General features: G+C 38.4%; 1 protein-coding gene across 1 annotated transcript in view; it reads right to left on the bottom strand.

Moving 5' to 3' along the window:
• Window positions 1–26089, bottom strand: part of RGS22 (regulator of G protein signaling 22) — a 61596-nt gene that overhangs the window by 16119 nt on the left and 19388 nt on the right. Inside the window, exons 8-17 of the mRNA XM_064507668.1 lie at window positions 22411–23095; window positions 21781–21942; window positions 20649–20829; window positions 18917–19056; window positions 18293–18398; window positions 16303–16428; window positions 14602–14703; window positions 7742–7936; window positions 3442–3534; window positions 2742–2908 (exon numbers count right to left, since the gene is read on the bottom strand). Of these exons, the coding sequence (XP_064363738.1) occupies window positions 2742–2908; window positions 3442–3534; window positions 7742–7936; window positions 14602–14703; window positions 16303–16428; window positions 18293–18398; window positions 18917–19056; window positions 20649–20829; window positions 21781–21942; window positions 22411–23095 (1957 nt within the window). The remainder of the gene's footprint in view (window positions 1–2741; window positions 2909–3441; window positions 3535–7741; window positions 7937–14601; window positions 14704–16302; window positions 16429–18292; window positions 18399–18916; window positions 19057–20648; window positions 20830–21780; window positions 21943–22410; window positions 23096–26089) is intronic.

Genomic DNA, 26089 nt, shown 5'->3' with positions numbered 1-26089 from the left:
AAGGTACCATCTGGTAAAACCACGGCACTGGCTGAACAAACAGATCAAAACATATCTTAGGGATCTCACTCAGGGTCCCTCCTGGAGTACCCCTGGGAGGGGCAACCTCCTCCATTTACTGCTGCTAAATCCAGCAGGGACTGTGAATCAGAGCTGTAATGCAGAGCTCACGGAATCAATGAAAAATGAAACAGATGGGAATTTGAATTGATATTGCAAGCCGTGAGCCACCAAAAGATGAGTCGACACCCCCCACTCTGCCTTCTCTGCTAAAGGACTTCAGAGAAAGTTGTGGGGATGACAGCTGGGAATGTCGGCCCCTGAAATCTTCCTCTCCTACCCCATGTGAAGTGGTAGAGCTTGTGAGTCAGTCCACAGGCAAGCAGACAAAAACAATTTATGGTGAATTTTGTTTCTAGGGCTTTTTGCGGTCTGCCTTTTCATAAATTACTGATCCCACTACATATTTCATTATTCATAATAAATGATAAATAATTTCCACATGCAATTCTTGATCTATACATTATTCATAATAATTTGAGTGTATATTATGAATCTGAGTTTCCTTTAATGGAACATATATTGATTTTGTTCTATAACCGGAGGACAGAATACTTGAAGAGAACAGAATAAATTTCAGTTTAATTTATATGACTATTTTCTGACAGTATCTTACCATTTGAAGTTTTGCAATCATTTTAATGAGCATATTTACTCTATTGGCAGCATAAAATATGGAACAGTAAATTCAGATAAATCTGTTTAATCTTTCCATTCTGTTAATAACAACTGGCTTTTTTGAAGTATTAATCTATGAGTGAAACTTTCAAAAGCATCTAACTGATTTAAGAACAGATGTCCCTCTTTCAAAAGTCTTTTGAAACTCTTATAGACTTAAGTTCTATTAAGACTGAAATTCTTGAGCAGAAGTAGTTGGAAAATTTCAAAGGGAAAAAAAGTTTCATTTGCCAGTTTGTCATACTGTGAGAATGTTCACCCATTGATTGCAAGGAATCCAAGTTACTGCGGTTTAGGGAGTCACCTCCCTTGTCATCTAACCATGCTGACTGACCAGATGTGTCCATCTTACTTGAAAAGTAAAATATATTACCTTAAGTTTGTTAGCTTAAACCACTTACAATAGTAGCTTATACTAGCATACTCTACTTTTTACATGCATTAAGCCAGGAACATGTGCGTAGTCAGCTGTTCTGGCAAAACTGACAAATGGTAATCAGGTGGATAAATGGTAAGCCAGGGTAACACAAATTGTCCTGCAATTGTGTGTGAATATGTCCTATATATTTAACAAAATAGTAATTAATGGAACTTGATTACATTTCTTAACAGAACTCGTATGCAAGTACTCAGCAATCTGTCCTCTGTGAATCTTGTAATTGGCCAGAGCCATAAATTTTGATGAAATGACAAATGAAACATTTTTTGTTTGTTGCCGAAATTTTCTGTACTGCATTAGTTCTAGGATCCCTTCAGCTTTTAGTACATTAGGCATCTTTAGGGAAGCACACCAGCTGGCCTTCAGAGTTACTATTCTGCACCCAGCACTAAAATGCTGTTTTTTTGGAGACTTTTTCAAACATTATGGATCAGTGATTAGTAGAGTAGTCCCAGAGACTATTCAGTGTATCCATCCTGGACCCCGTCTCAGCAGATGATCTGGTCTCTGGCGAGTCTGGACAGCTAACTCAGACTAGCAGTGGCATTGAGCTTACTTAACCGTAGGTACCTGCAACATAGCCATCTCCACCTGAGCTCATTACCTACAGTTTTTTCATAGTCAATGAAGAGAAATATCCATCTTTAGGTACAGTTCATCCAAACCATTTTTAGATGTTCTGTCAAAATTGGAAAAATTGTGCCCCGAAGCGTGTACTTCTCTCCCCTGACTATGAAGGGAGCCTCTGATGATAAGCAGAAGTAGTAAAGATGCAGGCTTGGCCAGAGGATCCTGTGCTAGATGTCCATCTCTGGACTCCTTTGAAAAAGCTGCCCTACATCAAATCTAAAACAATAATGGCATTCATCTAGAAGCAATAGCAATATGCAAAGTATCAGCTCAGGGGAACCCAAGTTAAAGGAAGGATGTAACAATTAAAGGACTTGCTAGCAGTTACTTATCAAGCAACATTTGCCTTCTCCCAAAACGGGGTAGAGATTAGTGTGAGGCTAGGGAAAAAAGCAGTTACAAATTTGCATTTACTTCTACTAGAACTTCCATTTAAATTTTCATTTTTAAAAAAGAGGGCTCAGCTTTTCAAAAGCTCTGCATAAACTGTATGTGCTGTGAGCTGGTACTTAATTCTGTTCAGTGCAAACACAAAACTGCAGTTGCTCTCACACTGTGAGAGTAACGTGGCTGTGTTCTATTAGTGCATTTTTGTAACATCCAGCTTTAATTTTTAAAATACACTAAATTCGAACTGCACTAAAAGGATAAACTTTTACTCATTACAGGCTAGTTGCTGTTCTCAGGTGTTTGCCACAAATCAAAGCAGAAATTGAAAGCTGAACTGTACGGCAGTCATTTTATGACAGGACATTTTTTACAAAAAGCAGTTAAGATGATTCAGTTGTCTGAACAATGTGCATATGTATTTCATAAATATAGATGCGCATTAAAATATGACTAAAATCCAGGAACATTCAGATAATCCAAATTCCCAGCAAAGATTTCTTCTGAACAAAGAAATGAGTAAAATAATAGTAATGAGAAAACGTACCCAGCAGAACGCTCATCAAGAAAAACGCGGAACTGTTCTAACTTCAGTTTGTCGTGGATCAGGTCACACAGATTAGGACCTGCCAACTCGTGGGGAGCTTGACACGAGTCTTGATCTTTTTGGAGAACATCATGGCAGGTTGGCAGACCAGTGTCAGCAGCAGCACTCTGGTGGAAGAAATTATTTCAGTGGCATAACTAATTTCTTTGTCTGTATATTTTGCTCCGTCTCATAATCCTACATTAGATTACTTCTGTCTCCATAGAACAGTTTTGTGATTGCTGAGAAAATAAATTCAGTTAATGCTCCCGTTCTTTATCAGCTTTATTTTTATGTTTGCTTTAAACATATCAGTCCATGCAGTTTCCATAATCAAATAAACCAATACATAACTGTAAATTACTTGAAATTAAGGAATTTACTCAAGATTAAGGGCTGAAATACATTCCACAGACTTTAATGGAAACTATCCCATCAACTCCAACCATAAAATGATCTGATATTGATGCAACTGACAGAAGAACTAAATTTGTAATTAACATAACGATGGCTTTCAATCATTCCACGAAATGAATAGTAGAAGTCAGATTGCTCACTTCTCCAGACTGGCATGCAGTCAGTCTTTCATTGCTGATACGCAAAGTGTTAACCCTCTCTGATAGAAAAAGAGTTTGTTTTTGTTAATAGGTACTCATGTTACCTCATCCTTCTTGGAAACACTCTCTTGATGCAAAGCCTGGAGCTTTCTAAAGTACACGGAGTCCAGCTGTCGAGTTTCTTCCACCAGCTCCACCTAATAAAAATAATATCTTATGTCATCTGCACAGTACACATTATAGAAAGATGGAGAACTGGACAGGCAACTTGCCAATGACAGTGGATAAAAAAGAATACATTTGCCAATAACGAGACAGATGTTTAGAAGACACTAGAAGTCGCATCCCTGTGACAGACGAATCAATTAAAAGCTGTGGTAGAACAAAATTTTATTTTAGATGTGTGTAGAATCACATATGGAGTTCTACAGAGTACCACTGAATAGCCTACCTGTATCTTTAAGGAATATACTTCATAATAAAAAATTCTAAATTATAATGTGATAAAGCATGCCAGGTTCAACTGATTACCTATATCAGCAAATCATATGTCACAGTGCCACTGAGAGGCAAAAAAATCCAGGTCTTGAAACTATCCCTCTTGGTGGGAAATGACACAAAGATAGGGTGCCACATATTTTCAGAAATAGGATTTGAGGCAAGGAAGACACCTTACTAGAATATCTAAACAATTAAAGTGAAAGCTTTCAGTGTCTCAGTCCTGTGCCCTCCCTCAGTTTTGTACCAGTTAATGTCTTAAAATAATAAATTGTGCATGGTAAGAACTCATGGCATTTTTAACTTAATTAGGAGCAGTATGCATATAACCTGATTAGTTCTCCATGTTTTGTGCAAACAGTTGATTAAATGCATAAAGGAGAGTTTGGTGAACCTATCAGCTGACTAACCCTTTCAAATGTGGGTTTAGGATATTTAGCAAAATTGAGCCAAATAGCATACTGATTAGCAATCCCATTACAAAGATTAGAAACTACAGAAGAGTTTATGTGCAAAATAGAGAAGAGAGTTTTTAGATTAATATTCATCATGGTTTTGTCTAAATATGAATAGCACACTAATCACCGTGTTATCTGAATGCCTTCAGGCTCAGTGTAACTCTCTTCCACTGTTATGCAGAGCTTTTTGGTATTCTTTCCTTTAAAATAAAGTGTAGTTTAAAAGGAAATAGGAAAATAATTTAGAACATTTTTCACAAACTTTAAATAGAGAATAGATAGAAGCAGCCTGAGAGTCAATAATAAAAAACTCTCCTGTTTTCATGTTTTGTTTGAAGATAAAAATGTAGATACATACTGACTATGTCTCAAATAAACAATTTTGCACTCACCTAATTCTTGATAATATATCTTGTTTCGTTATGGGCCAAATATATCCTGCAGAGTGGGAGAACAAAGCAGGAGAGCAGAGCCAGGGACTGGACAAAATACAAAGCAGACCTGTTCTTTGTGTTTGGAAGAAGTGTGCCTAATGCATCAGCCTGCGCCGCGCCTCAGAGAAGAGACTCCTGCCTCGTAGTACAGGTCATCTTATGTCTGCATAAAATAGCTCTTCACAAACGAATATATTATGCATTCTATTTTTCGTGCTGTGATTAAGATGTTTATGTTATTAGGGCATGGGAAGTCTGCACATAACTGAACACTTGCAAAGCATCATCAAAGCCAAAAGGGCAATAGGAGATTTTCCCTTTGTTAACTCAAGGAGATATAACTTGACACATGCATTAACTTAACATAAAACAAGAGTTTACAATTTAAATTCTTACTTCCAAGGAGTTCTTCCATCACCAGAAGCAGTGAAAATGATGTGTTTAAAGAATGTTCAGAAGCAGTTGATCAAATGACATGACTCAATGAACATTTGCGACAGATATTAGACAATCTAGTATTCTTAATATATATGGAAAATATATATTAACAAAAGGTGCATAGTTTACAGTAATATTAGTCTGGTAGAAAGTAAATAAAATTTCATATTAATGAAAGTGTCAATCTATTACATGGTATTCTGTGGGTCATAAACAATTGTAGCTGAACTGGCTTTCTCAGATGAAAAGAGACTGAAAACAGAAGAGAATATGGCACAAATGTGTTTGGATTGGCGTATTTCATTCTGAAAAGTTTTAACAGTGTTCAAACTGTTGAAATTTCATAAGGAAATTAAGTTATCACAGGATGAGACAGAAGATCCCTTGTGAATTAATTAAAAGACCAAAAAAGCCATAAATAAATACATAGCTTTCATAATGGGGTGGGGTGCCTTTTGGAGTCTCACAGGAATCCGTGCTGGGGTTGGTTTTTTGAGCACATTCAGAAATTATCTGGAGGAGGTGAGTGAGGAGAGAAGAAAGCTTGCAAAATGATGCCACAGAGCAAAAAACTAAATTGACTGTGAAGAGCTGCAGGATTGCAGGATGCTTAGCGTCTGCATGATAAGGCCAGCTAAATTCAACTACAATAAACATTAAGTAATTCAAATGGGCTCCAAATTAGGGCCCTACATTAGCCAGTTTACTCAGTAAAAAGATCTTGGAATCATTGCAGATGGCTGTTAGCTTCTATTTTGCACATCCACTCAAAGCTCGCCAGGAGTCAAATGGCAATTAGATTGGTAGGAACAATTAGGAAAGGAATACAGTGCAAAACAGAAAACACCATTATGCCACTGAATAGTCCTTAGTGCATCTGTATCTTGAGTACTGCTTGCATCACATCAAAAGAATATAACACAATAGATACAGATGGAGGGGATCAGTATAATAAAGGTAAGAAACAACTTCTGTCAAATGGGAGGTTAAATGGTCTAGGATTCTTCAGTTTCAAAGAGAATGAATTGAAGTGGGATACAACAGAAACACGTAACAGAAGAAATGACATTGAGAATATGACTAGTAACAAATGTTCATTGTTCCTCTGTTCCACTCTTTATAATATATAAAATTGGGGCATCAGATGAAATTATCAAGGAGAAGTTTGAAAACAAACCCTAAATAAGTATTTTTTCACCAACTGCCATGGAACTCATTGCTACAGTGAGGCTGTAAATATAAAACGTCTCAAAAAAAATGTAAATTCGTGGGGGAAAAAGGTCATCAAAAACTATTAAAAAACACAAAAATGTGGATGAAGCCTCTATTTCATGAACTGCCTTAGTTGCAAAGTGCTGGAAGCTGGCAATATTGCTGCATGTTTATCCTGCTCTTATGTTCTAGTCTTATAGACTCATCTAGTACCAGCCGCCACCTAAAAGTCCATTCTCAACTTACACTTGTTTAGGTTTCTGTTCTGTCCATACATATATGGACAATATTATAGCAGTAGCAAAAATAATCCATTGTGCTACACAACTTCCACAACAGGGTCTCGAAATACTTTGCAGGTGGTAACAAGTGTATGTTCCCACTACACGCTGACAGACGTACCAGAAGCACATGATGCTATTGCCTGTACATGCAGAGATGCTTAATCTTAGATCGCAGTGGAAGAAAAGAGGAACAAGAAATAACTTCCTGCCCTCCAGCTCCTGGTTCTCCATTGCAAGAATCTTCCATGTACGAAAGAGAGATTTTCAAGATCTGGAAGCAGCATTTTGCCCTACAGTTGGTAACTGCTTGTAAGTAAGTTTACACGCAGCAGACAGCCACAGCCCCCACCACTGCCTCAGCTATTTCTTACTCTGATTTGTGAAAAGCACAGTGAGAATTGCAGCATTCCCCTCTAGCTGCACGTATCTGCTCAGTCCAAGCCTTCGGCAATCTCTCTGGACATAGACCCACGTATGCTACTGACCCACCTACTTCAGGAAGCCCGCAGAGCACAGTTAGCCCTTTCACAGCACAGCAGCTATCTAAAAACAGTGTTTTGGGCAAACACAGCTGGATCACAGTATCTCATTTCCTCCTATGCTAAGCACTAGCTGCACTTTAATTTTGAACACCGAGGAATGCCTGATACAGTTAACTGTGGACCCTATCACCCTATTGACACTCTAGAAACGCTACTTAACTACTTAACACTAAAAACGTGAAAGGCTTGTGGGCTATCCATGGTAAGAAAATTACTTTTAATCAATGGCATGATTGCAGAAAAATGACACTCCCTGAGTGCAAAGAGAAATTTTGCCATAGCAAGATACATTCCTCCTTGATTTACAGACCTGCACCATCATTTTGGAGGGGAGGTCCGCTCTTGTGATGAAGCCAGCCTGTTTGTGGATCAGCATAGAAGGGAGTGAGTGAACAAAACAGTCTGTAATATTTCTCTCTTCCTGGCTGAAAATGCGACAGACTCATAGGTGGGTCCGAGCAGGGGCTGCATAGGAAAGCTTTTGCAATTTTCTTCCCTTGACATAAGAATCCTTCACAGTGTCACCCAGGTTATTTACCTTTTCGTAAGTGCATTTGTCTGCTTCTACCATCTTCATCCATGGTTCTAGCAGAAGAGTGAGAATGTATTCTTCTGCTGGGTCAAAAAGATCCTCAAAAGCTGGCTCAATCTTCTTATAAATCTCGTGTTTCTTATTCTGATGAAGGCCAATGTCCATGCTGGCAGATGGGGCAATGTAAGTTGCATAAAGGAACTACAATAAAAGGGAAGAAACTGTTTCTTAGTCATCATCCATTCTAATGGTCACAGTCCACTGAAGGAGAGACTTAATATATATTTGTCCCTCATGGTCCTGTTGTATATTCTAGATATATATCTAATCACACCTACTTTGTTTCTACCTGTGTTACCATTTTGTCCAAAATTCAATAATTGCCGTAGGTGAGCTCCCTGCCATTTTTAGTCCTACTTGTTAAAATGGTTAGATTGCAAAACAATGCATAATGTAATCCTTCCATGGAGGGAGGTATTTGGCTGATCATTAGTTACATTCAGATAAGCACAACAGTTACCACGACTGTGGGTCTTCATAGATGCACAGATGATTGTTATTGCTACAACACTTAGATATAATACAGTACATCGTTCTTTTGCAAAATACAAACTTGGCCAACTTGTAAATGATTCTTACTTCTTCTGTTTGAATTAAGAATAGATTGGAATTTGGAATTCTAGGTTAAAATTAATGAAAAACAAGAAGATTTCAGTCTGTGCTGAGAAGATTTCAATCTGTCTTGCCTTGGACACTGGTGGGACTCCAGCATGGTACAGGATCCATAATGGGAGATACCAGTGCAGAACTGAGGGCCTTACCAAAGCCAGGTTTATTACAGGCTTTGTAACATGCAAAAACAGAGAAAAGCTGAACCTGGAGAATGTTCCCTTCTCACTAGCAACTCATGCTTGAAGCATAGAGCCATTTTTTAATTTATTTTGAAGGAGGTTTTTTTTGAAATAGTCACCTAAATCAAATTCTGCTTTTTTCAAATGTTTCATAAATTGTTATAAAAAAGTTTATAAGTTTATAAAAAAATATTGAAAAGTCAGAAAAAAACCCACTTTATTTCAGGAACAATTGTAAGAATATCTTCCTTACACTCTGACTGCAGCTAGGAATTCAAGGAAAAAGAGATACTGCCATAATAAAATTCATGTCATTTTAAATGCTTTCTCTTCTTTACATCATCAAAATCCAACTAATTTTCAAGATGGAGTCAGTCTTGGGGATCAGACTGTTAGTGTAAATCAGCATTTCTCTGTGGGGTGGCACCAATTTGCACTAGCTGATGAGCCCATCCTTCCTTCTTACAATCACAGTTTTGACAGTGAAGGAAGGTGACTAAAATCCTTCTCTAACTAGCAGATGAACAAAGTAAGAGAGAAGAATGTAGCACATCTACTCTGTTTTCAAGCAATAATAAAATACTGTTGTGTCTAGATTTCTAGCACAGTGGGAGAAAGTCTGAGTACATTAAATAATTATGTTTCTACTTGTTTTACATCATATTCTGATTTATTAGACTCTCTCTTTCAAACAGCAACAGCACCAAACTACACCCTTGGCGTTTCAGTCCTCAGCAATTTAAGAGAGACCCTTTACCCTCTCCTGATGTTATGTCACGGAGGAATATGGACCTATGACAGCTGACATCCTCCAGGTAGAACTTCTGATGATTAGTATATTTACTGTCAATGCTGGATTCCACCCCCTTTCTACAACGATATAATCACTGAAAACTAAAACAGTTTGTGGCTATTATGGCCCACATGTTATTAGCTCAATAAAGGCCACCGGGTGTAAGGGTGAGGCCAAGGAAATAGGTCATGGACAACAGAGTTTTAGCTGAAGAACAAGACCGCATTTATCCTAACTTATGCCCTTCACAGAAAATCCCCAAATGAATTGAAATTTAGCAGAGACAGCATTAATTAGATTCATAGTGATGTCAAACCTTGGAAGTTATTATGAAGAACCCTAAAGCTAATAAAGTTCCAGTTACGTCATCTTTTAATCTGATCCAAAACATTTAACATATAAAATAGCCAAATTAGAAAGGAACAGTCCAACAATATAAAGATGTGGTATCTCTAAAAATAGCCTTTTTAAGGAGGGGTCAACCAATTTATTCAGCATTAGGGCTGCATTGGTCCACCTGTTATGACTCACAAAACCACACAAGGGATCTATAAATTGGTGAAAAGGGGCCAAAATAGATCCTCAATATTTTAACATACATTTAACCTGGTTACTTAAATGATTGGTTGTCTTTAACATAATTTTAAGAATAAAATCAAAATTAAAGCTCCACATCTTCCTTGGGTGGAAAACTTATTTCCCTCATTTGACTTTGTATGAAATGGGTTCACTTGAATGTATTTTTCTACTCTTCTTTACAGCTGACAAAAACTATCAGTCTACAGGATCAGAAATTACCCAGATTAAGAGGCTTTGGCCAGAACTGTTAACAATCTACTCACATGGACACTGTCATAATATATTGCTCTATTAGGGTCTGCCTTTGCAAGCTTCTCTACCTGCAGACTGCTGGCCAGTAGTGTTTAATTTCAGAAGTGAAACTACAGCATAATAAAGCAAATAATAAAGACACACATTTTTGTCTGTAAGCAATACAGGGAGAGTTAGGGCCAGCAACACACGTGTGAAATAGAAATTTAGAGGTGGTTGAATTAGCTGTAGGAGTGCGCTTTTCCAGACTCAAAGGACTAGATCCCTCAGTGCTGTACTCAGGATGGCTTCTTCATCTTTGAGGGCTGCAGATTGATACTGTCTAAGGATTTGGCATGATGCCGTTTTTCTGCTTAAATTCTTGAGAGTCCTTTGCTATGGGATTTGATGCCCCCACTATGCTAGAAACAGCTTCACAGAGTGGCAAAGTGACTGAATGCACTTGCAGATGTTTTGGGTGAGAGGAGAAGGAGCTCTCAGCCCCATGTTCAGGCACATCTGCAGATCTGCACTGAGTTGAACGCAAGGACTGTGTGAAGGCCAATGGCTCTGAGTTCTAGACATGCCAAAAAAGAGGAAAAGAGGATGTGTTCACAGCCTTCAACACTGTGCATAAGTCAGCAAGATTTAGGGAAGAACACATCCTTTTAAAAAGAATATTCATAGTCTTTTTTTCACTCCCATGTTATGGAAGTTTTGTGGTTTTCTGAATCTCAGTGAAGTAGTGAAACTTTCATATTGGCCAGTGTCCTAAAGGATCAACAGAAAAAAAAAATCACATTAAATGAATTTAAAGGCTGTAAAATTCACACAAATATGTTATACTTATGACATCACATGCACATAATATTTCATTTGTTCAATATTTTGTTCCTTTTGTAGGACACGGGAAAAAAAATCCTACCTTTTCAGCTATGTATTTTCCTATAAATGTATTAGAATAAGTGATAGAGCCAACCCAAAACCCAGGTATGGATATTTGATCAGAGCTTGTATCTTAAAATTGCTTATGATGGTACAAATCTGAAGGCACCAAATGCTTGGGAAATTCAGGTTGACATTTTGGCCTGGTTTATGAATTTCCAAACTGGGGGTTGTCCAGCTCTTGGGTTTTAGTGTGAATTCATCCCTAGATAAGAAGACTTTGGTAAACAATCTCAGAACGACTAGGGTGAAGCAAGAGACAACAAAAAGTATTAAGTTTAAGTGCTTTGTATAGCTGCCCACAGGCCTGGACTTTGGTCTGATCTAAATGAAGGGGTTCTGCAGCTTGACTGAATTGTATGATGTGAAGAGTGCAATGCACTGGCTGGTCTTAAATGGAAAGGCTAAACCACCTTAACCCCTTCCATGACTTTCCACTAATATAAATCTTGTGTCTGACCCTACAAGTTCACGGTAACGATAACTCCCTTTATCTAAATTGGCTCTAGTGTTAAAATATTGTACTTCCCATAAATGTATCAAATTTTCTAACTCTAAGTAACTATTTTTCATTGCAAAATATATGTGTTTCTTTATTGTTTTTATTTCTCAATTTATTTTACACTCCTGTGAGTATTTTTATAAAGAATAACCACTAGATTCTTAGATGATTACTGGTACTCACCATTTTTCTTATGCATAAGATTTCATTCTCACTATAGTTTCTTTCCCTGTATGAATGAATATACACCTCAGAATGCATTTCCTTATTCTATCATAAAGCTGAGATAAAAATACCTAACAAATGAAATGCTCAGTAGTGGATACACAGCAATCCAGGTTCATTCTTGTTTCTCAAAGGAAACAGGCAGAACACATACAAAATACTCTGGATGTCTCTTTCTGTAATAAACAGTAGAATATATATGACGATGTGCTATTAGAATCTGATCCACATTCTCTTAGGAGTATTTGGAATAACTATCTTATTGTGCCAAAGGTGAGCACAGATTTTGGGAAGGCATCTTTTCCATAAGCAGACCCTGTAGATTGGACGCAGCTTGAGTCTTAAGTGTGTTCCAATGAAAACAAGAATAATTTTTGTGCAGCCTTAAAAGGCAAACTTGAGAATGATACCAAATGTTGCAGCACATGTGTTGATTTGTTATGTTACATTTCAGCTGTTAGTTATGCTAATGGAACAGTTTCACATATTTCGTTTTGATGTATTTACTTTAATGGCTATGCGTATGTAGCCCTCTGCAATTGCCTGATAACCCTGATTGTACGATGTTCTGCTGTCACCACCAGGCCAGCACTGGAAATAAGATAAGCAAAAGAAAAAAGACAAGGGTCTTAATTATCAGTCATGCAACCACTGCAAAAGAGAGTGCAAGCTGGGTGTAAAATGAAACCAAATTTAAAAACATAATTTTAAACTGTCATGGACCAAAGCCTAAGATTCAGCCTACAATAAAAAGTACAGAAAAATGAAGACACAGTTTAGATATGGTTAAAAAAGAAAACCATAGAAATTTCTCATGCTTTTGGCTTTACACAGAGTACCACTGCTATACACCTAACTCTCTGATTACCAGGCATTAAGCAAGCTAGCTGTCCTCACTAACGCCACAGTAAATGTAGGTCAGCATAACTTTTCCTAATGAAAAATGGGATTCAGTCAAGCTACTATTGAATCTCCCATTTCTTGCCCCAGGAGCGATGCTGGGTTGTCACAATTTGCCAGTGTCTTACAACTTTACTTTATCTTCAAGTTAATGGAGTGCAGTACAGTCTTTGGAGCAGAACACCATTGGGGGTTTACTCCTGGAGCTGAACCCTAAGGGTCAATATAGATAATGGGCACAAGCAGCAACACTAATTACTTACTTATTAACATCTGGTTTTTTTACTCTTAGTATTTTTCCCATGTTGTCCTAAAACTACTATGCTGTAAGGATGTTATAAGACTTTGGAAAATAAACAAACAAATCACACATCTGAACTTTTCCCAGAATAACATTACCGATGAAGATGCCCAAAACATTATCTATTTAAGCATGCAGCAAGCTCAGAGGCTCACCTCTGAAGATCCAAGGACAGGGACAAAGTGGCCAGGCTGTCCAGTGTGCTTATCCAGCTTCTTAAGTCAATGTATGTGACAGAGCTGGAGGAGTGCAGGGGAGGCAGTGAGCTTACGTGCCTGATGTGAACTGGATCCCCTCACCATACGTAGGCCTTACACGTATGCTGGGCAGATGCTGGAGGCACAGGCAGTTTTAGGGATAAACAACGAGGACAGCCTTAAAAGCCTTATGCCCTTAGCCTCAGGCCATAAGTAGAGCTAGAGGGGGAAAAAATAAGTAAGACAGCAGCTCAAGATAGCTAGTGTGTGAAGGGAAAGAGGAAGGAATCTGTGCCTCAATCTCTGTTTAGAGTTTCCATACAACTAACAGTGATTCAGGTGGGAATTCTGGACAAATACACAAAATTCTGTTCTTTAGCCTAGTGCAACTTTCAAGCAGAGAAAGAAGACGAATTCAAGGAAGTCCAGATGCTCAGTAACCTTAGCCATACAAAGAGACTATTCTGCACCGCTGTACAGACATTTGTTCCAAGGACACGTGAAGTAGCTTTGCTCTATTACAACATATATTCAAATATGCAGATAGAATATACTCCTACACAAGGTTTAGAGAGGAAAAACAGACCAAAGTTTCACAAAATAATTTTAAAAGTTGCTTGGAATGCTTCTAACGATATCACACTGCTGCAGCCTCCTTCCTGGCAGTGTCCTGCTAGTCTGCAGTCAACGACAGTTATCAGCACTCATGGCCTGTGGTAAATCAGTTTATTCTTTTTCTGCACCAAGACTTAAAGTACCATGCTCAGTTAAGAGCACTTATTTATAGGCAATATCAGTTCCACTTGACAGTAAATGAGGGTCTAAAGATCAGGCAGGGGGGAGAAATTGCATAAGGAGAATAATGACACCCTGACATTCAGAAAAGGAAAACAGGACTGACAACTGAAAGATCCATTTTTACGGCTAAGGTCACTATCTGAGGTCTGGACTGCAAGACTTGCAATTCTAACCCCCACAGGAGATGGAAAGAAAGGTACAGTACTATTAGTTGATTTATAAAAAATGCTATCACTAATGTTAATGCTAAACAGATAGTTTCCAAATTCAACACAGAGTAGCAAAGGGGAGACTAGGTAAACTGAACATAACAGATAAAACTGCGAACAGACAACAGAGCCTAGGAATCAAACTATGCATGTTTAACATTTAAATCAAGAAATTCCATAGTAACAATCCAAAGAGCTTCTTTTATTGTCCACAACCCAGATTTACTTTGGTGTTGGTTGTCAAGATTTGGAAGCCTTTCCACCTCCTGTCTTCTTTTCAGTCTTACACTGAACAAATGTATTTGTGAAGGGAAAACACATTATTTACAACTTACTTGAGCTTGCTTGCATATTTTAAAAGGATGAAGAGTTTCTTGGTAGAAAAGCTGATGATAAGCCTGTAGGTCAAACCAAAAGTATGCACTGTTCTCCCACAGCTACAAATGGAAAAAAAAAAAAAAAAGAAAAAAAGAAAAGTAAGTTACTGCTACCCAAATATCAGGACTTTATAAAAGGTTGAATTACCAATGCAAGTAATTATTTAGCTCCTTAGGGTCATCATAAATCAAGCTCAGTTTTAGATGGGTTTAATCTTCTGTTGCATACTGGCATAAGGACAAGATATTTAATGGCATTGTCACTGTGATACTCTATCTTTTATTGTATCCTTTGTGCATAATTTGCCATTAAAATTGTTAACGTTGTTAACGTTTGAAGAGTAACCACACTTCAGTGGCATAAAGCCAGCACTTAGGAAGAAATGCTGATAATGGACATGCAGAATTTGTGCCATGGTGGAATAGCAATAACCAAAACAATTAAATACTGTATACTTGACATATGTTACTGTTACTATCATTACATTTTTATTACATGCATTTCTGAGGCACAAAATCTTGGCCCCATTTCATAATTTCAAATAAACATCAAAAGATCTTTCAGAAGAAGGGGCCTATGTAGATCTTTACCCAAGCCCCTTGTAATTATGGGGTTTGGATCTGACAAATATACTGAAAACCCCATTATCGGACAATAGAAGAGGCCATTCCAAAAAGATAGGCATGAGGAACTTTGTGCGACAAACTGTAGCCTGCCAGACCTAGCATACGAATGAAATAGTTTCCATAGGTGTAGACAACACCTTAAGAAACTAATTTTCAAAGGAGTATGGCACCTGCAAATACTAGAGGACATGTGGGTGCTTATCTCTCATGAAAAATAAGTTACTTCTATTTAGATTTCTATCTAATGCACATTTAATATTTTTAGCTTAAGGTATTCAGCTTTGGTAATATTTTTAGCTTAAGGTATTCAGCTTTGGAAATATTGGCTCTTGCCTTCTGGTAGCCAAAGGCTTTCTAGCTACTGCTGCTGGATTCTGGGTTGTGCCAGCAGAGGAACAGATGTCCATCTTGATTGTATTGAAATCTCTCCTAAAGACTCAATGTTTCTGCAAAGCCACTAAACACTGACTCAGATTGATAACTTGTTCCAACCAATCCTCAGTTTACACCCAGCAATGAATGATGACTCTGCTGACTGCAGAGAAGAAATAGTGTTAAGTTTCTCAGAAATCCAAGAAGCTTCGTGGAAGCAGAAGAACATTTTTAAAACATTGGAGATTTTGGACATCACTAACCCAGCAAGTAAGAAGGAGGCAGATTATCATGAGTAATAGCATAGCAGATTTTCCATCTTTTTAAAAAATGTTTTTGTGGGTTAAGACCTCATTTTTTCTGCCAAGTTAAAGGGTTGTTTCTAGAAATGATTAGTCTTTTTTTATCCCTGATGGTACAATCAGATTTCCAATAGGTTTGAGACAGTTAGGATCTGACAGTTTGGTTAAGACCTGTCATTAGTTTCAATATACACATGAACAGTTTATTGTTGTTGAGGGATTGTAGTCTCACAAGTAATAATTCATCCAGTCATCAATCTTTCTTTCTCCAATTATTTTTTCAGTCTGGCTGCCCTCTCTAACTTGGCATTCAGTCAATTGTGGACTAAATTATCACAGGGTAGGAAAATGTTCATACCTTATTCCCTGACTTCTCACAGAAGTGTGTGAAGTAGTAGCCTGCTCTGTTCTCCAAATAAAGAGACTGCAGCATGCTTTCCATTCTTGATCCCCCCAGGACAGCACTGCCAGCAGCACTTTTCCCCTGGAGAAATAAAATATAATTATACAACAAGGAATAACAGGCTTTCATTATTTTCAAATGTCAGTACATTGCAGTGGAGGACCATGCAGTGTGTTCAATTAGTATCTTCATCCCAGGAAACCAGGCTCCATGTTCTACTACATATGCAATTGATCATAGCACTCCATACCATTTTCCCACTGAATATTGATGTTCAGTGGAATAAATCTGATGACTAAAGGCATATAGAATAGCAAAATGACCATAGTATCCCTTAGGTGGTTCCTCAATACTTGAAACAGGAAAACAATCCTGGCCTTAATTCTGTCTTTATCTCTTTAACTCTGAACCCAGGGAATCCCAATGATAGTAGGCTGTATCGCTTAGCGCTGTAACCTACTGTCAAAAGTTGCCTTAGTTCAGGCTGCTGTGTTTTAAACTAACAGAAGTTTACAAGTGACTTTTTGATCAAGCCTCAGAACAATTAGCTATCCTGGAGCAAAAGATATGTCTCTTGGAGTTATACCACTGACATCAGCATCAGAATCACAAACATGTTGGGGACAGGAAATCTGTGCCCTCTACTGCGGCTGGCTCTGGAAGCATTTGAGGAAGAATACATCCATTTTGCCAACACTCACAGAGAAGCCAGAGCAGTTCATGAACGAATAAATTATTTTCTGGTGATCCCGAGAGAGAAGCTTTAGCTGGCCCTCTGTTGCTGATGGCAGAAGTGAGAGTAGGTGAGCATGGTGGCCGATAACCAGCTTCTTCCCAAACAGTGACAGTGAAGGAGAAGGGCAGGAAGAAGCCAGGCCTGTGATAAAGAGTAGGAGGATCCCACTTCCCCATACGGCATTAAACCATGGAAGCCTGCACTCCCCTTTCCGCCATATTTGGGATAGCAAATTGTGGGGTCCTGGTTGTAGGTTCCTGTCCAACCCTATAGGTGTAAGTGAATAGTATTTCCCTCCTATCATCCACAGAGAAACTCTATATGATAACGATGTATAAAAGCTAACAGTTCATGTCCCCTAATTACAATAATAGCCTTTTCTTCTCTTAAAATTAACAAAAAAAAAGAAAATTATTTCAGTGAAGTAATAAACAAAGTACAATTTTTATGTGAAAAACAGTGATGTGCTGAACAGATCAACAAACTCCATGTATGTAGAAGCAGGCCCAAATTCATCGTATGCTTTTTGAGTTGTGAGACCACGGGTATCAATATCTCTGAAACAGCAGTCTGTTTCTGGAACATTCCACAGACATGAAAAGTTTTGGATATATTTTAAATTGCCAAATCTTGACATCTCGCATGCTCTATTTATCAGCCTTTTAATAGCTATTAAGAAAAGGCCCTTCTGTGCAGCCTGTCCCTCCTGAGGTTTGCTGGATGGAGGGCTTGCTTAGCAGGCAATAATTCAACAAACCAAAGAATAAGGTATGCAGACAATAAAGAGGAATTTTACAACTGAAACATTTTCCTCTTATGAATTTTACTATTTTAATGACTTTCTAGGGCACATTCAGTTCTTAGTTACACTATAAGCCTGGTATACTTTCCTAGGCAATGATTCCTGTGAAGCGTTCATCCAGTGACTTTCCATAATAGCCCACTGAGCACGTGGTCACCATGGAAAAGATCAACACTTTCTAGTGAAAATAAACCTCCGTACATGCCATGATTTCTTATCAAATAGATGACAGATACCACACAGAAATTTCTGACATTTTAATTATACCTCTGCAGAAGGCAATGACATTCATATAATCAAACAGATTTCCCCAAATCACTGACTCTAATACATTCCCTTTAATACTACAGAATAAAATGTTTCTAACCCATGATTCAAGACAACTAAAATCTTCAAGTGCTACTTACTTGCAGCAACTCAGCATAGGTGTATTTTCTGCCCCCCTGGTATCTTGAGTCTGCAGTATCATCCGAAGCTAAGCAATGAATCATGCCACTGCTCACTGATTTTGGCCTAGATCCACAAAGAAAGAAGATGTTCAATACCTACTTAATGAAAGACTAGGACTGTTTATAAAAGAAAAGCTAAGAAGGAGCATGAGACAGCTAGAACAACATAGTGAATAGTAGAGAAAAAATAAATGGAGCTAAAATTTAAAATAAATTTAAAACTATTTAGAGAAATGCTTTCTTATGTGGCCATGTGGAACTTATTGACACAGCATATCTTTGAGGGCAAGTGCTTGAAACAGATTAAAAGAATACAAATGTGTGTAGAGATTATCAATGATTATACCAGAGAGGGTAAAACACTTGTATTTGGAGAAATAAACCCATTTGTGTTATGACATGAACAAATGACAAACTAATCTGCCAGAAAGAAATTTCCCATGTGAGCAGTCTATACCATAACTATGCTTCAGCAAGCAGGTTATTGTATTAAAGAAACATATTCACGAAAACAGTAGGATCCAAAAACATTTCATAAATATCTGAGGTACAGAAAGAGGCACAAGCAACTTTTGTACCTACCACTTTCTACTGCTAGAATCATCATCCCTTCGGGGGCTCTGACTTGGTGACAGGGTAGCTGATGACCTTGATGATCTCTTCAAAGAGAAATCTGGTGTAGCTAGTTTTAATAAAGTTGTTGGTGAGCTAGTTCTACTTTTCTAAAAGACATAGCAAAAAAAATAGGACAGCTCAGGCTTTTTTTCCACCTTTGTGTTTTTTAACATGTTCTCACTAACTACTCTAAATAATTAAAGGGTTTTCAGGAGCATTTATTTTCCTTCTTAATAACAATATGTAAAATTGCAAATTTCAAAAAGCTTCTCTGAATATCTTCCAGGGTTGTTCAGCACAACTCAATAACCACTACAGCTTAAAAATTACATTTCAAACAGGTATAAATATTTTATGTGCACTTGGTACAGAATTACAGGGGATGTCAGGTAAAGAACATGTGAGCAATGTTTTATGAATCTTTGCTAAGAACACCTTAAGCAACTCACTATAAACCATGGCTGTAAACAGATACAGTCACTGCTCAGAATAAGAGGGAAAGGGAGCATTTTGCCACATCATCCCTAACTTATTTTGAACAAAATCATGCTACTACTTTTTGGAGATGCCAGTTGCACCCAGAGTGCCTTTAGAAACTCAGCCTGATTTGCTGCACTTTAAAAGCTCTTGCAAGCACAGTAGAGCTGAAAGTTTTCTCACAGCAAAAGAGCAGCAAGAAGCAGTTGATTCTGGGAGAGAAATGGGTGCCAGAACATAGTTTCCTTCAAGTGCTGAACTCAGAACCTGGAAACCCTGCAGAGTTAGGATCCTGTCTCCTTGACCTGCAGCTAGTACTGGGTCATAGCACACCTTGTAGGGCCAAGCCTGGCCTCTGTCAGAGATAGCTTCTTCTGGCTCCCACTCCAGCTGAGCTCAGCAGGAACCTGGCTCCTGAGCCCAGCTTCTTCTGAGCAAGAAATCTATCCCACTGTTTTCCCTCCATTATCTCCATTAATTAGCTTTTCTAAAACACACATTAAAACTGTAGTCTAAAACTATCCAATTCAAAATATTAGAGATGCGCTTGAACAGACCTGTGGCATAGACTATCCAGTTCTCGATACTGGAACCACAGTCTGGATTCACATTCTCCAAGTACCTTCTGTCCTGAGGCTTAACACTGTTGCTGAAAACCTGCAGCTCTCATTGCAGCCAACTCTCAAATTCAGGTTTCCAAGGAAGAACAGAGTCACAGCTGAACTGGCCACCTACAAGCTACATACTGGCCCTCTCTAGAAAACAAGTATCACATATAGCCGGTTGAATGCCTATGGCGATAGAAACTGAGCAGAACTCTGCCCTTTTTACAAACATAAGGAGAGATTTAGGGGAACTGCAGTGAAGCTGTAAGAAATACTCTGGATTAAGATAAGTTTGACTGAAGGGCAGAATCTGCCCTGCTACATCTTCAATGTAGTTCTGAGAATGTTTACGTAAAATATCTATCTGAAGGACTTATGAAATAGTGAGCATATAACTGAGAAGATAATTTGGCTCAGTTTATAGTGAGCTGTTGCATAAAATACAGTAAAATTTTGCTGCAGTTTTATACATGACCATCTGCAAGAAACGTCTCTCTTACTAAATCATAACTTGATAACAACCAAGGACTGTATTCTTGTCTCACTGAATTCAAGGAGTTTTACCATGATTTTTGATGAGACCAGGCTTTGTTTTTCAGTGTTGTGACCCTACTTACATGAGGAGGGAAATGTGTTATCCTGGGCAGGCAAGACTTAGGTCTCAATGGCAACAATGATACCATTTGTGGAAAAGGATCAATGTCCACGCTTGGCCTCTCCTGGTGCATGTGCCAAAGCTTCAGTTTTCTGCAGGCAGTTTGTATTGCTGTTGAATGAGTGACACAAAATCTGGGACCCCTAGGGGAAAAAAAAAAAAAGCTAATAAATAGAATTTCCTGAAAACTGGGCTATTTGGCATTTTTTTCATGATGGCGTTTACTATATCAAGATATGGTGCCGTAGCACCTAGAATTAAAAATGAGGTAGTGTAAAAGATATGTTTAGACATTGCACTCTTCCAAATCCAAAACCAAGCTACACCTAAAAATTCTTAGGTTGCAAATACTGCATTGTAACATAGTTGCCTTGTGTATGAGTGTGCAGTAGAACATGCCATATCCTTCCTATAGCAAGAATAGAAAAGGAGCATAGGCTACAGGACATAAACCACAACTCTCATGAGACCCCACAGGTCAGAGTTGCATGTATTTGTTCATGACTGCAAATTGTTGATACCCCTCAGGGAGGGGAGAAGATCTTTGCAAATTTAGCTTATGTTTTGGAAATAGGTTAGAATTTGTATCCTTGCTTAATAGGTAAAAAAGGATTTTGTATAACATTGAACAGTAAAGTCTCAGGGTCAAACTCCACATAGATGTATACTCAGAGTATCTTCAGTAACTTGAGAAGGGCTGTATGGGAGATAAGTTAGGACTGAATTAACCTTCTCTGCCTGGAGGGATATGTCCACATTGCAGCCTGAAGTTTAGGAGAATGATATCCAAGGCACCTGTATGCAAGGCTACTCAGCTGCTTCTGGTAGTAGCATAGCAAGGAGCTCAGCTGCTGCTGGTAGTAGCATAGCAAGGAGCTCAGCAAGGCAGATTTATCTGGCTTCTCAGCAGCTTGCAGTATAGGTTAGTCTCAACTAAAATTGCAGAGGCAACGTCTGCTAGCATTTATGCTGACATTGCTTCCCATAATTGCAATGGGATAAATGAGATGAAATAAACCTTTCTAATGGGCTTATCCAAGGAAAGGGAAATGTGTTAAGGAGTAGAATCTTATTTAATCTTCATTTATTCATACCAGTAAATAAGTAAAGGTTTCACTACTTCAGGTTGAATCTGTCTTAAATGCCTTATATTCCACTGATCTCCACGTAGTAGATCAAATCTGTGCAAGACTTCCGAACCGAGGCAATAATCTCCACCGCTCAGCAGATAGAGTTTTTTCATCTTATCAAGCTGCCTTGAGTCAACAAAAATAGTCACATAAGCCTATATCAGATGCTATACAGAAATAAGCACAGTTCATCCTACTGATTAAACCTCTGTCATGCAACACTTTTTTTATTGTAAATGGCAGAAGCCAAAATATTTTTTGCACAAATTAGAGCCAGGTCTTGTGTAAGATAAAATACTTAAGTACTGTAGGATAGACAATCTAAATTTAGTAGAGCCTTTCATTAAAGCAGTTTGTCATTCTGAATGCACTAATTATGACCTTAAGTTCTTTTATTCTTTTTTGTTTCTATTGCTGTTCTGTTTTCTAAATCACTTGCTAACTTACCTTGTCAGGAGACTCATAACTACTTTAAATGTGTCCCTTATATTCACTCATTGCCATTATTTATTCTACAATCTCAAAGCCTGCATTAATCTAGCCAGGTTACAAGTATTAAAATAATGGGAATAAGTGTTAAATAATGGGAAATACCTTTGCTGCCTTCTAGTGTCCTTAAGAACCTTTAGTCGTTCAATATCTATCCAGAGCCACCAGTACCTCTCCCCAAGTGTTCCTTTAATGAACTTCTTGAATCTTTCAAACTCCCGTCTGTTGCCAATGTCATAAGTTCTGTGACTAATACACCAGGCAGCCCTGCTATCTGCCCCTTCGCTTTCAGAACTTGATCGCAAGCTCACTTCTTCAGTATCACGGTCTGGTACATTGCCCTTGGAGTCCAAGACAGCAAATGGAGAAAAACTTTGAGAAAAGAGTGGTTCTGTAGCACCCAGGGAAACTTCATTATTTGCTAACTCATGTATAAACACCTTAGGCCATTTATTGAAATCCACATCACTCTCACTCTTGGCAGCTGGCTGGCCAGTCAAGTCTGAAATGGCTTCCTTCAGTATAAATTGAACATAAGCTGATATGAATTCTTCCAAAGTTTGAAAAGTTCCATTTTCCTGTCCATTTTCTCCCTTTCCTGCTCTCCCACTTCCACTCTTCCATTTCTGGTCTAGATAAACCCTTAACCGAGTATGGGAAGGATGTTCAGCAATGGCCACAGAAGAACCCTCCTCAGCCTTTCTGGATCTCTTCCTGGCTTTTGTTGATGCTGTCCTTGAAGGGGAAATGCAACTCCGCTGGTGAGATTCCTTAGACAAGGAACCTGCTTCTGCATTAAATCAGAAAAGATCATTGAACACCCTTTTGATTCAGAACTGTGCTCTTGTACATCGAAGTTTTCAAGTTAAAAAAATGCAACATATTTATGTCATACTGCTGCAGAACAATCAGACCATGTCGTGCTGCAGGACCAGGAAGAGCAGAGGTGCTTCTGCTGTAGCTGTCTGGCTGTAACCCCAGCCCCAGGACTCGGAAACTCATTCCCCATTGAATTCCAGCAGAGCAGCAGAGTTCAGGAACAACTCCCTCCTTAGCAAACTGCCGTGTTTACTCAGCTGAGCATCCCAGCTCCACAGTATTTGTTAAACCACCTTGTTGTCCTGCAAGGCCTGGTTTCTTCTCTGAGCATTTATGCCTGGTTTGATCAAAGTCATAGTCTGTAGCATGGCTGTTTTTTTGTTTAGGCATGGGGAAGCTAGTAAGTGATAGCTTTTTGTCTATTTATGTTGAAAATAAAAGCTCGGATTATTGCAGAGGAAACTAGAACATCAAACAGGCCTCTCTCAGTTGGGTAAAATCTTGACATACATAGAAAGACTACAAAGCAAAATATTATGTTAAGGACTCCGGACACATTTAATAATCCTGTAGTCCCATCTGTTACTTGGAAATGGCTCCTTTCTATTTAGAGATCATTTCTAACAAGTTCAGAAGAGTGACCAGCCTCTTTCTTTTTTTCTCCTCAGCCTCCCTACTTTGTTCCTTTTATCCCACTCCTCTTCATCTCCTTAACCATCCTCTCCCTATGACTCGCAGCTCAGTGCAGCTGCACTTGATGCTAATAACCATGTCCTGCCATCCCGCTCTGCTGCGTGAGAAAGTACAACTTTAACTGCCTCAGCTATGTTTTCTACATCTGCCAAACTTTTGGCAAATAAAGTGTTTCTGGTGTGTGTTAGCAGAGAGGACCTTGACCTGGTACATACAGCTTACCTAGATTAGTGCTGCTGTCACTGTCCGAGTCAGCCCTGTAAAACTGAGCAGAAGGACTAGGGGTGTTCTGAACAGCAACAGAACCTAAGTGAAAGCAAGAGAAAACAAAGCTATAATTCTATGGTGGCTCTAAAATATCTTCATATCAATTCAGTGCTTAAACTACAGGATAAACTGAATCTTCTTTATATTTATGCCTTCATACTCTGTTGTATCCCTAAGACAAATACATGATCTGATTCAGTTGTATTATGAGTGAGGAAGATGCTACAACCACCTGATGCACATGCATTGAGTGCATCAGACTGTCCTAGAAAAGGGCTAAAGTTTTCAGATTCAATAAAGTCATATTTGTAATGTTATTAACCTATGTTATTCCTTATGGTAGGCTAATCAATAAATGGCAATTAGTCATTCTTTGTTTCTCTCATTGAAGAAGCCAGTATTTAACTAGCATTGGCCACTGTCACAGGCAGAACCTTGAAATAGAAACATGGCACAGAAATTCCCTGCTCTGCACTTACATAATTTTGTGTGGAAGCACATATGGCACAATATGTTGACATGGATTAATATAAAATCAATGTAATTTTAATTTTTTTTTATTTTTAAACTGTTTCAAATATCATCCCTTGACAAAGAAAAATTGTAGCTTCTCGACACTGTTCTATGAAACTCAAACATGAAGAATGATTTCACAGGACCTAAGAGAATTAGGGAGAGATACACAGCTCTGGAGCAATCACAAGCCAAGTGGCCTACAGTTTTGCTCAAGAGGCATTAATTTATAACCCTGATACAACTGCAGGAGCGAGCAAGGAATTCACACTGGATCATCCAAGCAAATACCTTCCCCTTCAGCTACTGAACTCTTTCTAATTGCTCTGAGAAACTTAGCTGATTACCTTTATTGGTTCCATTGCCTGACCTCTACATCAGGTGAACACTGCCTAAAAATAGTTTTCTAGCTGAAAGAGTGCTAGATTTCCCTTGAAATAACCATAAATAAGAGCAGTAAGCACGTGTAAAATAAAGGTCTATGTTATAAAACAAAATTTGCAGTGAGAAGAAATAAAACATTCATTGAGGCAAAACACTTGATTATAGGACAGTGGAAGAAAAGGACAAATAGATTTTCCATAGGCCTATGCCCAGATCATGGCAATTCAGAGCTGCTCTGTGGTATGGTGCTCTGCAATAACTGTCCAGTTGTGGCCTCTCTACTCAAAGCACTGCAAAAAATAACAGTAGACTCACAAGTCACAAAACAAGTACAACTAGAATAACTTTGTTACTAATGCATGAATCAGCAATGTTATCTCCAGAGGTAACCTTGATGGGTTTGGGGAAAAAGATAGACTTTTTTGAGCAACAAAAAGAGTTGCCGTGTCTTCCAATTTCCAACTCAGCCTGTGGACTCCAAGGTCCCAGCAATGCAATTTTCAAAGAGGAATGGCTGCTCCTTTCTTTGAGAAAGGGGAGAGATACAACTCCTAGCATCCTCCCACATGTTGAGACTTCTCTGTTCATCTTGCTACAGCCTACGGAATAGAAGCTAGGCTATGCCATCTTGTACGTCTATATGTGCATGTATGTGTTCTCCTCCAGTAACTTTGAACCTGCTGAACAATTTCAATTACATTTGGCAGATAGGCAGGGGTGTCACAAATAATAATAGCAGCCAGACAGATCCTTCAAGTGCTCAATATAGATACCTTAAGAAGGTGGCTGCAGTACAAATCGTACATTAGCAAATACTCAAAAAATCCAAACAAGAAAGTCTTTATAAGCACCTCAAATGAGAAAAAAACTTCAGCTGAAACTTGCAAACCATCTATGAGGCGCAAATCCATATGAAAACAGGCTTCTTCTGTCACAAAATTACTTGGCTATGAGTTCAAATTTTAATTTAACATTGTGGCTATGGAAATAAACAAATCCATCTTTTTCCCCATCAGAGTCCTGAGGTGCTATGGGACACTCAGAATAGTAATAAGTAGATGTAGCAGCAATTCCTTAGAATGCCTTTTATTTCCACCTGGTCAGACTT

This window comes from Dromaius novaehollandiae, chromosome 2, assembly GCF_036370855.1.
Source record: "Dromaius novaehollandiae isolate bDroNov1 chromosome 2, bDroNov1.hap1, whole genome shotgun sequence".
NCBI lineage: Eukaryota > Metazoa > Chordata > Aves > Casuariiformes > Dromaiidae > Dromaius > Dromaius novaehollandiae.
Note: the sequence above shows the minus strand (reverse complement) of the source record. Positions and strands in the feature narration are given on the sequence as shown.